The 16,690-nt window shown below is 30.6% G+C and overlaps 3 protein-coding genes across 3 annotated transcripts; all 3 read right to left on the bottom strand.

Annotated features, from left to right (window-relative positions):
• Positions 1 to 4,744: 4,744 nt before the first annotated feature.
• Positions 4,745 to 5,677, bottom strand: LOC123227868 (agamous-like MADS-box protein AGL80). The gene has a single exon (XM_044652992.1). It carries the CDS (start codon positions 5,675 to 5,677, stop codon positions 4,745 to 4,747), a length of 933 nt encoding a protein of 310 aa, XP_044508927.1.
• Positions 5,678 to 9,024: 3,347 nt separating this feature from the next.
• On the bottom strand, positions 9,025 to 9,960 carry LOC123227869 (agamous-like MADS-box protein AGL80). The gene has a single exon (XM_044652993.1). The coding sequence runs from the start codon at positions 9,958 to 9,960 to the stop codon at positions 9,025 to 9,027; it is 936 nt and encodes a 311-aa protein (XP_044508928.1).
• Positions 9,961 to 14,131: 4,171 nt separating this feature from the next.
• LOC123227171 lies at positions 14,132 to 16,354 on the bottom strand. The gene is made up of 3 exons (XM_044651859.1): positions 15,979 to 16,354; positions 14,729 to 14,836; positions 14,132 to 14,642 (listed from the first exon to the last, which is right to left on the bottom strand). The coding sequence occupies exons 1-3, from the start codon at positions 16,276 to 16,278 to the stop codon at positions 14,331 to 14,333; spliced, it is 720 nt and encodes a 239-aa protein (XP_044507794.1). The 5' UTR covers positions 16,279 to 16,354; the 3' UTR covers positions 14,132 to 14,330.
• Between the last annotated feature and the right edge of the window lie 336 nt (positions 16,355 to 16,690).

The raw sequence follows: 16,690 nt of genomic DNA on the forward strand, positions 1-16,690 counted from the left end.
TTGTATCTTTCTTCAACCTATAAATCCATTAGTTTTTCAAAGAATTTTTACTTTAAGGAAGCTTTACTAACTCAAATGTGTCATTGTCATATAGGGATTTCATCTCATCATTCATGGCATCAATCTAGTGTTGCTTTTACTCGCTCTTCATAGCCTTTTCATAACATTCTGGTTCTACTCCATCAACAAGAAGCACATACTAACTTGAAAAATATCTTATAAATGGTATCATTTGTTTGACTAACCTTCAAAGTGAAACAGCTAGAGGAACTATATTTGTATGTTGCAAATCATCCATATCACTTGTAGGAGCATTATAATCATCTATGTAAGCATCATCATACGTACCATGCTAAATGCCATCATTAAATGAATTAGAAGATAATGATGAGGTAATTGGATCCACATTAACTAGTTTGTTACTGCTTTGAGGAACTATATTCTTTACCTTATTGATGTCTTGGATAGTTTGATCCTCAACAAATATCACATCTTTGCTTCTAACAAACTTTTTCTCAATTGTATCATATAATCGATGCCTAAACTCATCTTAACCATAACCAAGAAACATGTATGGCGAGTCTTGACATCTAGCTTTAACCTTTCATCTTTTGGAACATGCACAAATGTCTTACAACCAAAAACACATAAGTGGTCATAAGAAACACTTATGTTTCTTGGTTATGGTCGAAATGACTTCTTGATACCTTGCACACAACTTAACTCATATCCAAAGTGTTCCAATTCTCAATCATAATGCGGTACTCTTGGATGTTTTTCTAGGATCCTAAATGTCTATCCAAACCATTTCGACATACTCATGTCATAACTCCTTTGGTGATGTCATCTCAAATAACTAATGTCTAATGATGCACATCAACATCCTAAATGTCTATCATAAAAGTGCACCTAGTACACTCGATTAGGCTTCAAGTTAATGATACCTTAGTCATATGAGAAGTCATACCCCGAGCATTTTCCTATCTTGTATAAGCATCCTAAATGCTAAAGCGTCTTCACATCAAATGCATGCACAAACATCCCAATGTTAATTTGTCCTAGCACTAAGTGCATAATATATCTCATGGGTAATTATTCATCTTGAAACACCATGAACGAGTGTTTGTCTCATACCAAACAGATGTTTATGGTCTGCACTACATAATACTCGTTCCTTTGATGAATAAGGAGATTTATCTCTAACCTAAGGGATGAACGGACATTTCTATACGTAGGCATGGTCGTTCATTGTCGTTTGTAAAATTCTGATCGACCTATGTCCTATGATTTTCAGCTATCCATAACAATCCAAGATTTGGTATTTGTATCTTTAAACATGTTTCTACTATGAAATAACCATCAGTCAAGCATCCATAAAACAGATCATGAATTTAATGTCAATTTCTCATAACATACTAAATCATCCTAGCTATATACATATGTAAAACAACTCCAAAATACCGATTATAGTACACTAATCATGCCTCAGTCATGTATTCATAGAGTCCGCAATCTACAACACAAAACAAAACCAAAAACATGCTTTTCTAATCATCAAATTATATTAAAGAAAAGATTATCTACTCACCTTACTTTTGATGTAGTAAAAGTCTTCATGTGACTTAAACAAATCCTAGTGTCTTTGGTGCTCCAATATCTTCCTCTCATTGTCACTTTTAAGCTATGGAATTGTAAAGTATGAATGTGAGCGAAACAATCACGAAAATCCTTTTTATTTCTTCATAATAACGCCATGAATAGTCGTTTGTCTCTTATGAATAGTCGTTGCTTCAATTACTCAAGTTAAAAGATGTCCCAAAATCATCAAAAAAACTTATTTTTATCCAAATTCAAATTTGTCACACTGATGAACGGGCATGCATTCCCCTATGCACGATCATTCATCCTCCCACATTTAGCTAATTTTCACACAACTAATGCAAAATGACAAATTTGCCCTTCTCAAGTCATGAACCAACATCCACCCCATGGTGAACATCTATTCTAGCTCCAAAACAATTATAATTTTTTAAACACATCAACACAAAGAGAAATTCCAAAAGACAAGAATACCCTTTAGCATACCTATAGGTGTTACGGTGAATGCGTGAAAAAGTGTTGTTTGCATGTGTCCCCTGTTTATATATTTAGGAGTATACTCGATAATGCACATACTATTTGGTTGGAAAGGCATAATGAAAACAAAAAAAAAAAGTGGGCTAAAAAGGTATATTAATTTCCCCTTTTTATGTACCATGCTTTTTGAAATAAAAAATGTGAAGGAAGCTAAGATTCATAATGCGTGCTGGAAGGGCATGGTGGGTATAAAATTTGGGTTTTGATTAAAAAAAAGGTATAATAAAAATAAAGAGAGCTAAAAAGGTACAAACGATAAAAATTAAGGCTATTTTAATTAATTTCTCCCGTTTCATTCCACCTGTTGTGCTATATATCTTCACTTCCACACCACTGTTAATTCTAATAAAAAATAGATAATCTAATTAAAAGTTTAAAAAATTAAAGCTAAAATAATCCTTACAGATAATTTTAAGAATGTAATAGAGTTAAACATACAATATAGATTAAAATAGTTGTCAGTATTTTGAAGAAAATTAATAATAAATTTATATATGACTACAAAAAAAATCTTATATTTCAATTTCTATCTTCATTAATAATTCTCATAAAAAATTAGAAAATAGTGGAATGTTAGAGGTATTTGTAAAGAATTGAATTAAAGTGAATTTTTTTTTTTAATTTGCAAGATTAATTTGTCATGTTTAGTTGACCTTTTAACTTATGTCAACAAAAATATTAATATTTTTCCTTCAACTATTATAATTCATAAATCGATTCTAAGATTATTACATGTCATTAGTTAGAGACATTAATTCCTGATGCTTGACTTAAAAACAAAAATTTCCTTAGAAATTTTTGAAATAACAAAATCCTTTTTTTTTTTTAATTTCAAGTGTTAATATAAAATAATAGAATGATAATTTAGTAAATATTTAATTATTAATTATAATGGTCTCAGTACTAATAGCTGACCAATACCATACCAACATTAAGATTTTTTTTTTTTAATTTCAGAAACCTTAAAGTGATTTTTGTTATAGTATAACTCAACCCACAGCTACTGCATCAAATAAATTAAAATTTCACAAACAGAATAAAGGCTTAAATCCAAATTTTTACTGTAAAAATTTTAATATTTTACTAGTTTTATTAACTTTTAAAACCGATACCTACATTGTTAGTAAGTATATACAACATATAATGTTTGATCATGTGGCATGTCGCAAAGGGTATATCTAATGAATAAAATATCGGTAAATTATGCAATTTAATAAAAAAAAGTTGTATATATCATTTTATTCTTGTAATAATTATTATTTAAGCATGGTCTGACCTATTAGCACGATAGCTTGTGTTGATGCTCGCACAGCCCATCCGGTTGGCACTTCTAGGTATTTGTAAAGAATAAAATTAAAGTGAAATTTTTATTAATTTGTACTGGTTAGTTGACCGTTTAACTTATGTCAATAAAAATGTTAATATTTTTCCTTCAACTGTGATAATTCGTAAATCGATTAATAAGATTGTAACATCTCATTAGTTAGTGACATTAATCCCTGAAGTTTGCCTTAAAAACGAATATTTCCTTAGAAATTACTTTTAAATTTGCAGTGCTAACATAAAATAATAGGATGATAATTTAGTAAATATTTAATAATCAATTATAATATTCTCAGTTCCAATGGTTGACTAATAACATTAACATACTAACACTAAGAGTTTTATTTTTTTCAGTATCAGAAACTTAGAGTGATTTTTGTTACAGTATAACACAAAGGGGTTAATGGTTTTTGTAAATCTACCATCTTGTCAGTCTGTAAACAAAGCAAATGAAATTGTCAGTCTGTAAACAACTTTCAAGATTTTATGTAACATCGTAAACAATTGTCAAAATTCATCACAACCGTTTATCAATACATGAAATAAAACCAAAAAAAATGAAACTTGCATCTGCCCACAAATGATTGAAATCTGCTTGAATCTTCAATTGTAGAGGAGAGACAACAAAGCAAACACCAAACCCTAATTTCCTCGATTCTTCTCGAATAAGAAATAGCAGAGATATTTTTTTCCTTACTTCTCTAACATAAAAGTGAAACAGTGTGTCTTATGTTTTATAAAAACGCACCGTTTGCACTTATCCCTTAATAGTTTTTAACTATACCTATATTGTTAGTAAGTATATATGATATTTAATGTTTGATCACATGACACACTGTAAAAGTTATGTCCAACGAATGAATAACGGTAAATTATAAAATTTAGTAAGAAATGATTGTAATAATTATTTTTTTATACAGTGTATAGATGTCATCTACGCAGAAATTATTTCAGACAACATACAAATGTCATTTCCTAAGAAACGATTTTATGCAACTTATAGATGCGATCCCCTGAGAAAAGATTTCATAAAGCATATAGATGTCATCTATTGAGAAAGAATCCTCGAGTATAGATGGCTAAATCAAAGCGAAATTCACTGTTATTGTATTGATGTGGGGTTCTTCAGATTTGAAAACATTAAACCTGAATTCATACTTAGATCCACCCCTATGGAAGCATATAGAAAGCTTGAAAGAACAGAAAACAGATTTCACTGCTGAACCAATACAATCATAATCTAGTGAGAAATTACTTTATTAAACCATTTATTCATACTACTTATTCAAGCAAAGAAATTGTTTGGCCATGGCTTGGTGACATCAAAAGGCATTCCAACATCACCTGATCCGGCCAAAAACTCCAACTCAGAAGGGAAACGAGTTTCATTTTCATCGCCACCACCATTTGCATTCAGATCTCTAAAACTGGTCCCAAAAGGCGGCCAAATTTGATCGGGATTAGTATTAACATTGCTTGGATTACTAGCAATATTATTATAATCAGATCTATAATTTCCCTGGGGCAACCCAATGTGATTCGTAGCAAATATTGGCAGATTTGGAGTCCTTAGCTCTACATTTGTACGATTTTCACAATTATTCACTACTTCCATGAACCACTGATCCCACTGAGCGGGCTCCGTTGGATTCCTCCCATTGCCGGGGGCTGTTTCGTTCACCAGCGCCGCCGGTGCAGGAGGGGGAGGAGGAAGAGAAGCCTTAGCTTCTTGAAGAGCATTGATTTGTTGAACATAGTCGAGTCTCTTCTTGATTTCCTTCTTCTTTTCCTGAACGAACCAATGCAAACCACGCAATTCAGTTACATTGAATTCACTTTGTCTCTTTCCTAAATGAAAGAGTTGGTGCATGAGATGGGAAACATCCATCTCTTTGTTTCTTCTTTGGTGCTTCTTCAACTGCTCCTCAACTTTTGCGGACCTTTCTTTCAAGTACCTCTCTTGATTCATCATCTTCTTGCCGCGCTCCGTCCCCGACAAACTGTGGAACTTCGCCATAAGTTGGTGAATCACCGGGAAAGACGGCCACATTGCCGGCTCGTTCTCTCCCGGACTGAAAATCACAACGAACGCATTCACACCACAGAGAGTGGTTAGTTCACTCACTTTTTTCATCAAGCCCACCCTTCTTTTCTTCAGGCTGGCCTTCCTAGCTCTTTCATTCACCATCCAAACAAGGTTCACCTTCTTCCTTGTCATCTTTGCTTTCTCTCGCATTAAACCCTAGAGAGGAAGTGCGTTTATATAGAGGAATACATGATGTATCAACTTAATTTCTATCAATTTTAGATGGGCAGAAACGGAATACAAAAAGAAGAAATATCAAGGTAAATTCAGATATTAATGATATAATTTGAACAGGCTAAGAAATCTATTTGTCAAGATTCTGATATTAAAATGTATGGTATATAATTTAATTTCATTTTTGGCTTTTATAAGGCAATTTATTTAATATTTAATACTTGGTTTGAAATATTATGAGTAGTAATTGAAGATAACTGGTTTTTGAGTCTTAAACATGAACAAAGTTTTACATATTACCTTCATTAATGGATTAGTAAGAAACTAAGAAGTGCAACCAAGAAAAGTTCAATTAATTTTTGTTTTCAGTATGTGCCTTGATATCCTAGGAGTCTAGGGTAAACTAAAATTTTAGAAATAATTTAACCAATATTCTTTTCACAAATGGGCAACCAATGATTAGAAAAAATGTTACGAATTTATGTCTATTTTCTTGATAACAACCCATATAAGATCAATGAAATTTACCAGTTGGTCTATCTTTTTAAGGCAAGAACTTTTCTTCCATCATAAGGATATGTGGCATTTCTCTTTCAAAGACAAGATCAAATTAGTATGAAAAATATAAATAAAATATTAAATCCTAATTAACTAAATATTGCATCTTATGATTATATATTTATTCATCCATATAGTAATCTATTTTTATTTTAGCACTAATAGTTTTTGTACATACTGATGCACGTAAACCCTATTTATACTTATCCATAAAGAATAAATGACCCATTTTTAGAGGACCTTATATTTCCTTTGACTCTTTATTACATACGGAATCAAAGGCAAGACCATTGTAATTAAGATAAAATCAATTTTAGTTAATTGGGTCGATAGTATCTTATCAAATTTTAACGAGGTCTTATTTCTAAAAGCAAGAAGTCACACATGCATTCTATAATTGAAGATATGCTATTGTCTCACAGGAAAATAGATATAAAAATTGAAGTATATATTTGAAAATCATATTGGCTTGTAATTAAATGAAAATCTGACATGATAGAAATTATACCATGAGTATTAAAAAAGCCTCCATGTAGTATTTCTCAATTCAAAAACTAATGTTAACTGTCAATGAAATGTCCGACCAAAGCCAGTAGTGAAATTGGATTTCTTACCGTACAAAATTTTCTTAATAAATTTCTTAATTTATTTAGCATTACAAGCTTCATATATTATATTCATCAGTTATAGTAATATACTAAGGTGGAGCAATTAAGTTTAATATGTATTATCATTGAATTTTATATTCGTTGATGTAATTTTTCATACACCATATGGAAGAATGTAATATCAAACCTAATGTAAGAGAGACTGATGATTTCATTATCCATTAGTGGATGTAGGTGAATGAGAATAAGATAAATGAATAAAATTTAAGAGATTTTTATTAAAATTCGCCCTTTGATTGAGAGTTTATGTCCACAATTATTGTATTTATCTTTGGAAAAGTATTTCAGTAGAGTGTTAATGATGTTCACAAAAGAAAATGGTTTGAGAAAGACATAGATCTAAGGATCTTCTGTGAAGATTTTGCGTCACAATTACCTCTATTTAAACTTTTGTATATATAGAATGGATGGTTAGGGTTACAATTTTATTCATTTCATTGAAATTTAAATTCAAAATTATTTTCCTATTCCATTTCGTATGAATATAAGATAATTATTCAATCTCAATTTGGTGAGAAGTTATTATTTTCCAGCAAAGACACAAGATAAAGATGGAATGTAATCTAGAAGGTTGTTGCCTCCAGGTAAGGGATTGCTATACACATGTCCAGCTGTGCCAAAGATGTGCCTATTTACTTACCAAAAAAAATAGAAGTTGTGCCTATCTATTTTTCTTGTATCTTGTCACTTAGTTGGATGTCATTTAGTGACTTTGTTTAAAGAGAAGTTTTATTGTAAAATAACTATCTTGCAACTTCCATATATATGTCTTGAGAGAATTATAGTTATTTTGATTTATTTAAGTTTTTTTTTTTTTAATTTGAAATTTTAAGAAGATGATTGGTTGTGCATGGCTAGGCACTCCCTTTCATGTGTCAAGAATCATTCATGCAGCATGAGCAATCATGAAAAGGGTAAAATAGTAATTAAACATTATAAATGATTGTACATGCATCTATGATGTATGATCATTCGTGTGCATCAGTTATTGAATAAATCCTGTTTCCGAAGAAGAGAGAACATGACCCATGGTAGTTGAACAACTTTGAATGATTGTGCATACGAAGAGTACGTTTGTTCATGATAGATACATGTGAAAAGCTATATAAAGCAACATAATGTATTCGAAAAGAGTTTTAAAACTTTTGATACTTTTCACAAACTTTCAAAAACATTATATAAAACAATGTTCTCTTTAATTCAAACATTTTAAACATAATAATTTAACTCTTAAAAAGATTTAAAAACTTACAAATTAATCTATGAAATTTTTTCAAACTTTTATATATTTTAAAACTATATATCACCCCAATAGTTGTAATATGAATATTTGTATAGGTTACAAGGAGGAAAACATAAAATTAGAGTTAAGAATTAAAAAAATATATTATTGAGTATTTTTTAAATGACAATGGTATTTTTATAAATAATTAAAAATAGAAAAGATGATTTTGTATCTTAAGTTTAGCAAAAAATTCAAAAATATAGTAAAAATATGATAAACGTAAAATACGTTGTATAATTTGTATTTAATACGGAAATTGTGTAAAATATGCGTTTAATATATTTTGAATTTTAAAAAAAAATTTTAAACATGTTTAATATGTGAATACTGTACGTACTTACTAACTATGAGTGTATACAACATTTAATATTTGATCATGTGACATGAAGCGAAAGTTATGTCCAACGATTAAATAAGTGGTAAATTATAAAATTTGGTAAGAAATGATTGTACATGTCATTTATTCTTTCAATAATTATTGTTTATGCAGTGTATAGATATCAACTACTCAGAAATGGTTTCAGAAAACATACAAATGTCATTTACTGAGAAATAATTTGACTAAATCAAAGAGAAATTTAATCTGTTATTGTATTGATGTGGGTGTTTCAGATTTGAAAACATTAAACCTAAATTCATACTTAGATCCGCCCATATGGAAGCATGTAGAAAGATAGAAAGAACTGAAAATAGATTTCATTGCTGAACCAGTACATACAAGAGATTTAACTAAATTAATTTCTCATAATCTAGTGAGAAATTACTTTATTAAAACATTTATTCATACTAGTTATTCAAGCAAAGAAATTGTTTGGCCATGGCTTGCTGACATCGAAAGGCATTCCAACATCACCTGATCCGCTCAAAAGTTCGAACTCAGAAGGGAAACGAGTTTCATTTTCATCGCCACCACCACTTGCATTCATATCTCTAAAACTTGTCCCGAAAGGCACCACCATTTGATCAGAATTAGCATTAACATTGCTAGCATTACTAGCAATATTGTTATAATCAGATCTATAATTTCCCTGGGGCAACCCCATGTGATTTGCAGCAAATATTGGCAGATTTGGAGTCCTTAGCCCTAGATTTGCACGATTTTCACCATTATTCACCACTTCCATGAACCATTGATCCCACTGAGCAAGCTCTGTGGGATTCCAGGGGTTGCTGGGGGGTGTTCCGTCCGCCGTCGCCACCGCTGGTGCAGGAGGGCGAGGAGGAAGAGAAGCCTTAGCTTCTTGAAGAGCACTGATTTGTTGAACATAGTCCAGTCTCTTCTTGATTTCCTTCTTCTTTTCCTGCACAAACCAATACAAACCATGCAATTCAGTTACATTGAATTCACTTTGTCTCTTTCCTAAATGAAAGAGTTGGTGCATGAGATGGGAAACATCCATCTCTTTGTTTCTTCTTTGGTGCTTCTTCAACTGCTCCTCAACTTTCGCAGACCTTTCTTTCAGGTACCTTTCTTGATTCATCATCTTCTTGCTCCGGGCCATCTCCGACAAAGAGTGGAACTTCGCCAGAAGTTGGTGAATCACCGGGCGAGATGGCCACATTGCCGGCTCGTTCTCCCCTGGACTAAAAATCACTACGAACGCATTCACACCACAGAGCGTGGTTAGTTCACTCACTTTCTTCATCAAGCCCACCCTTCTTTTTTTCAGGCTGGCCTTTCGAGCGCCGTCATTCGCCATCCAAACAAGGTTCACCTTCTTCCTTGTCATCTTTGCTTTCTCTTGCATTAAACCCTAGAGAGGAAGTGCGTTTATATAGAGAAACACATGATGTATCAACTTAGTCTCTAATAATTTTAGAGGGCAGAAAAGGAAAATAAAAAGAAGAAATATCGAGGTAATTTCAGATATTAATTGTGCAATTTGAACAAGCTAAGAAATCTATTTGTCAAGATTCTAATATTAAAATGTATGGTATATAATTTAATTTCATTTTTGGTTTTTACAAGGCAATTTATTTAATATTTAATGTTTGGTCTTGAAATGTTATGAGTAGTAATTGAAGATAACTGGTTTTTGAGTTTTAAATATGAACAAAGTTTTACATATTACCTTCATTGATGGATTAGTAAGAAACTAAGAAGTGCAACCAAGAAAAGTTCAATTATTTTTTTTTCAATATGTGCTTTGATATCATAGGAGTCTAGGGTAAACTAAAATTTTAGAAATAATTTAACCAATATTCTTTCAAAGATAAGATCAAATTAATATAAAAACTTTTAATATAATATTGCAATCCGAATTAACTAAATATTGCATCTTATGATTATATATTTATTTATCCATATAGTAATCTATTTTAGCACTAATAGTTTTTGTACATTGTATAGTTATCCATACTCATCCACGTTAACCCTATTTATAGTTTTCCATAAAGAATAAATGACCAATTTTTAGAGTACCTTGTATTTCCTTTGACTGTTTATTACAGAATCTAAGGCAAGACCATTGTAATTAAGATAAAATCAATTTTAGTTAATTGGGTTGATATTATCCTCTGAAAATTTTAACGAGGTCTTTTTTCTAGAAGCAAGATGTCACACATGCCATTCTATAAATAAAGATATTCTATTGTCTCACAGAAAATTGATGGATCCATTTTTTTTTTTATGGATATATATTTGTGCAAAAATTGTCACCAAGAAAATAGATGTTAAACTCGATCGGTGAAATAGTACTGACTCTCCAAAAAAAAAAAAAACATGTATTTTTTTGTTTTTTACCGTAGCATAAAGAAAATATTTTGTTACAAATGACCAAGATATTGAATAATTGTCCATACGTAAAATTGGAAATATTGATACGGGTCTTTTCCACAGCAAAAGGGAATCTCTTGGTTAAAATTTTCACTAAAATATTAAACTTACCCATTATCCAATGATCATAATGTTAAACATCTCAAGTTTTTTCTTTAATTTTTCATCTTCAAGAATACATTATCCTTTATCATATTAGCTTGCATGTGGTATTTATCAATTCAAAAGCTAATGTTAATTGTCAATGAATTGTCTGACCAAAGCCGGTAGTGAAATTGGATTTCTTACATTACAAAATTATTTTAATAAAATTCTTAATTTGTTTAGCATTACAAGTGCCATATATTATCTTCATCAATTGTAGTAATATACTAAGGAGGAGCGAGATAAGAGATTTAAATTAAGATTCATTTGTATTTTGATATCATTGAATTTTATATTTTATTGATGTGATTTTCCATACACCAATTAAAAGTATGTAATATCAAATCTTGTGCGAGACTATGATGATTCCGATATCCATCACATTAATAGTCAATGTAAGTGAATGAGAATAAGATAAATGAATAAAAATTATGAGATTTTTAATTCCGGCCTGTAATTAGAAGTCTATGCCCACAATTATTGTATTTATATTTGGAAAAGTATTTCAGCAAAGTGTTAATTGTGTTTGCCAAAGAAATTGGTTTTGGAGCAATACTATATATACCCATTTTTTATATATAGTTTATATACACAGATGATGTATTATCAGATGATTTGATGATTTTGAATTAAAAATAAAGTAACACTCAATCACATAATGACACATCATTTGTGCTTATGAATTGTATATAAAAAGTAGGTACACATAATTTTATTGAATAAGATAACTATTTGATCTCAATTTGGTGAAAAGTTATGGCTTTCCAACGTAAGCACAAGATAAAGATGGAATGTAATCTAGAAGGTCGCTACCTCTAGGCAAGAGACAGCTATACACATGTCCAGCTATGCCAAAGATGTGCCAAGTTATTTACCAAAAATAAGATTTGCCTAGTTTCTTACCAAAAATGAGAAGTTTTATCGTAAAATAATTGTCTTGTAATACTTATAGATATGTCTTAAGAGAATTTTGGTTGTTTTTATTTATTCAAGTTTATTTAAATTTGAAATTTTAAAAGATAAATGGTGGTACATAGTCATGGTACACTTGTTCATGTGCTAGGAATCGTTCATACAATATGAATGACTGTGAAGAAGGTCAAACAGTAATTAAACATTATGAATAATCGTACATTAGTTATATACAACCATTTATATGCATTAATTATTGAATGAATCATGTTTCTAGAAAAAAGATAAGACAACTCATAGTGGTTGAACTATATTAAATAATTGTGCAAATAAAGTACACGCTCTTTCATTGTAATTACTTGTGAAAAGTTATATAAGGCGATGTAATTTATTTGAGAAGAATTTTAAAACTTTCGATACTTTTTATAGACTTTCAAAAGTACTATATATTAAGAGATCTTTGTAAGATGTGAGACTAGAGAATTGTTGAGTTTGAGGTCATCACTAGTGAGAGTCAAGCCATCCAGGGGGGAGTTCATTGCCATATAGTCATTCCACATAATTCAAGTAAAACACAAAAATGGCAGCAACTAGGGCAACTTTAACCACTTTTTTTCAACAAATTATGACTCAAATAAAGATAATTAAATAGGGTTAAGATAAAATAAGATATTGAGCCAAATTCCAAATACAAAGGAAGCTTAACATTTTCCAGTGACAAAAGCAGTATGGTAGATATATAAAAGAGTAAATAAAATTTTCCCACCTAAGGCTTGCCCTAAAAATGTTTTCCTGCTCCTAATTGGCATAAATAGCATTTTCTCAATCAAAATTAAACTCTATTAAAAAACTAATGATGTAAGGGTAAAATAATAATTTTATCATCCATTAATTTTAAAAAACAAAAAATTTCTGTCAGACTCAAATATTTTAAATATAATAATTGAACCTTTTGAAAGGTTTAGAAACTCACAAATTAATCTTTAAAATTTTTTTCAAACCCCCATATATTTTGAAACTATTATATAACCCCAATAATTATAATATGATATTTACACCTATAATTTGTTACATTATATTCAATTTTTTGAGAATATAACTATTATTTTTAAATTTATTGGGGATAGTTTCCAGAATACCCCAAATTTTTGGAATTTCCAATAACCCCTTGAAAAATTTTAAAAATTCCCCAATATTTTAAAAAATTAATTTACCTTTTAATATAAGATTTTATGACAATTATGACAAAGACACTCCAAGAGGAAGAAAATGTGAGGGTGAAAATAAATAGAAATAAGAAATTTTTTTATGTAATTTGGATTTTAAAATATTATTTTTAAATGCTATTAATTCAAAGTTGTATAATAATTTTGAAAAATAAAATAGTTGAGATAAAATAATAATTTTACTTTCTAATATTATTGTTTTATTAATAGAGTTTAACTTTAGATAAAAAAATGTTATTTATATTTGGTTTTAAATAAAAAAATATTATTTATATCAATTACTAGTAATAAGGTGTTCCAAGGTCAAACCTTGGGTGGAAAATTAAATTACTCTGTATAAAAATAACAACAATGTTCAATCTTATGCTCATGTTTTGATGGTGATCATATATATATATATATATAAGCAATGCTATGTGTATCTATTTTTGGTACACAATTTATGTACACAGTAATGTGTCATCATGTAATTAGATGATTTTAAAACATGTCACCATATGATAAAAAATATCCAATCACATGATGACACCTCATCTGTGTATATAAATTGTGTACCAAAAATAGGTACACATAGTTTTATTGTATATATATATATCAAGAAAAGAGTATTTATATGCTAACTATATACTAACTATCGCAATTTTTCTTTTGTTTAACACCCATATGGCATCTATGCACATCAAGAAAAATTATCATATTCTCATGAATTTTCTTATAAAAAGTGAATCAATACTTTGTTTTTGAATCAACTTCAAAATAAAAAATGGTGCTTCCTAGTTCAATTAGAAAATGTTTCAGAATCTATATTCAGACAAGACGTAGAGTCAAATAAAGCCAACAGTATGAAAAAAGGGGAACTGCAATGTAATAATTTTGATATATCAGTGAAGTAAACAAATTTACACATCATAACAATAACAATAAACCGGGAAGAGAGAAAACTCAAAGATCAAGAGTGATGTAGAGCCATTTTCCATTAAAATACATGGGAAAAATTACAGCCGTGAGGTAGAAAAAGATCTATAAACAATCTGAAGCACAACTAGAAGAAATTATTATACTGGCTCGTGAGAGAATCCCTTAGATTTGAATAAAGGCTATACAGTGAGTATTGTTGAAGGTTCTCCACTTCATACCATGAGTTGAGGACTGCAAGGTGCTTATCCGTGCCAGAGAATGCCAATTGTATTCCAAGGCTGCAATCTACAGAACCTCCATGGTTCTTGCAGCTGGAAGTTCTGATTGCACAATCTACATTGTTGAGACAGACAAAGTTAGATTGTCCTGCACATTTAGCACAGCCATCCCTTTTCCAATACAAGTTTTGTAGCCTGCCCTTCTGAAACTCAAGCACCTGAAGTTAACAATTTCATCGGTTGTTAAAGATCTTTACATAACATAAAATTTAGGAGAACTGAAAGAGTCTGGATTCTCTCTTACCAGGGTAAAGCTGGTTACAGTGTATGTGGCGTTTGCAACAAAAGCATAGGGAGACCTAGCAGCATATTTGCGACCAGCAAATGCAACCATATACCCACCATAGCTATCCTGCAAAGCAAAAAACAGACAATTTTATTTGGGGACTAGACCAAAAAGAAGACAAGTTTCTTTAAAAAGCCAATCCATATTCCCAATTCTAATTCGAGAGGAAACAACACATTAAGTACACACAAACTTATGTTATCACCTAACAGTGTTCAGTCTTTCAGTCCTTTTGGTAGATCATATCACATGAGATGAAATTTGTGTGCTTCAAGGTCAATGTAAACAAGTATGAACATGCTTATCACAAGAAAACTGCAAGAATATCATTTTTGTTCATCCTGCACTTCCCAAAAAGAAACCACAGCCAGTATCACAATGAAACTAACAACCATTCTATTATACTATGGGAATTGATACATCAGAGTTGTACAATTAAAAGTCTAGACTATACTACAAGTTGCACATTCTACATCAAAGTTCAGGTTTATAAAGTTTTACAAGTTTCCCGTTCTACATGCATGTCTTAACACCAGCTTTATCATTTCTCCACAATCAAACCAAGAAACTTCACCAGCAATCTCAAACTAAAATCAATTCCAAAGGCTAAAACTCAAGTTCATCGAACTTGCAAACTAAGAAAGACTAACTATCCATTTAAGTACCACAAAAATTAAAGAAAACCCCCTATAAGAAAAAGAAAATTAATCCGGCAAATGTTTCTAAACTTTAAACTTAAAAGAAAAGAATAAATGAAATCTCACCGACATTATTGTACTAAAACAAGTTCTAAAGCACAAGTTCATCCAGTTCTCAAGCTATCATCCAATCGATTTCCACAAAAAAATAAATAAACATACTAAAATATTAGCTTCAAATTTGCAACAAAAACCTAAATTAACCAAAACCCATATAAACAAAATCATAATTAATCTAACAGAAACTCCTAAGGAAAACGAAAAGCCAGAAGCATAATTAATCCAAAAAAACATTTTTACTTCTAATTTAACTTTAAAAAATACATAATCTTTCAAATAATAACCACAATAAAAAAATTAAGAATTGCACTAAGCGATTAGCTTCAAAACATCAACAAAAGCCTAAATTAAAACCCATACAAGCAAAAACATAACAAAAATTTCAAGCTCGAACTAAACAAATAGTAACTGTAGCTAAAAGATAACCGCAGAGAAAGTAGGGAAAGTAACCCGAGAAAAGGACGAAGTATTGATAGTGAGGAGAGAGATCTCGTCAACTTTGGGTCTGAAGACAGCGATCTGCGAGTTGGAGGAGGAGAGAGAGAGTCTACGGTCGCAGGGAGACAACTGAAGGGAATTGTTGTAGACGAAACTTGTGCGCTGAGCGAAGGCGATGCCGAAGGTGAATCCATCGTCGATCTGAACCGTCGTGTCAGAGCATGGCGAGTACACGTGGTTGGTGTCGCCGGATTCAACGAAGAAAATTGAAGTTGATAGAAGAACAAGTAAGAGAGTCGTCTCCGTCGCCATTGTTGGCAAGTTCGAAGCTTTCAGTTGGTGAAAGTTCTATTTCTGTATTCTTTTTACAGTTTGAAAGGAAGTCGCTTGGAATTTGATTTCAAAAAAAATATGGATCAAATTGGGCTGCGCCGGCCCGAAATTGATATCGTAACACTGGTCTGTAATAATTTCCCTCCACAAAATTTTAAAAATCAATAATACTGTTTGTGGCAATGAGTTTTAAATTAAAAAATTAAGTACTTATATGTGTATTGCCATACGAGTAAACAATTTTGTATTAAGAATAAAATAATATATAATTTAATACATTATTGAAGTGTTTAATTAAGTGATTAAAATCGGATGCACATAGGTAGACATTGTAGTTCATATTATTGAGTCGTGTTCGCATCGTATTAGTTTCGGATTTCAGATTGAAAAC

Source organism: Mangifera indica, chromosome 10 (genome assembly GCF_011075055.1).
Source record: "Mangifera indica cultivar Alphonso chromosome 10, CATAS_Mindica_2.1, whole genome shotgun sequence".
In the NCBI taxonomy this organism is placed as follows: Eukaryota; Viridiplantae; Streptophyta; class Magnoliopsida; order Sapindales; family Anacardiaceae; genus Mangifera; species Mangifera indica.

Coding starts and splice junctions, on each gene's coding strand:
- LOC123227868 (XM_044652992.1), bottom strand. CDS start 5,677: ATGACAAGGAAGAAGGTGAACCTTGTTTGGATGGTGAATGAAAGAGCT.
- LOC123227869 (XM_044652993.1), bottom strand. CDS start 9,960: ATGACAAGGAAGAAGGTGAACCTTGTTTGGATGGCGAATGACGGCGCT.
- LOC123227171 (XM_044651859.1), bottom strand. CDS start 16,278: ATGGCGACGGAGACGACTCTCTTACTTGTTCTTCTATCAACTTCAATT. Junction 14,837..15,978: donor ATACTTCGTCCTTTTCTCGG/GTTACTTTCCCT, acceptor TTTGCTTTGCAG/GATAGCTATGGTGGGTATAT. Junction 14,643..14,728: donor CTGTAACCAGCTTTACCCTG/GTAAGAGAGAAT, acceptor TGTTAACTTCAG/GTGCTTGAGTTTCAGAAGGG.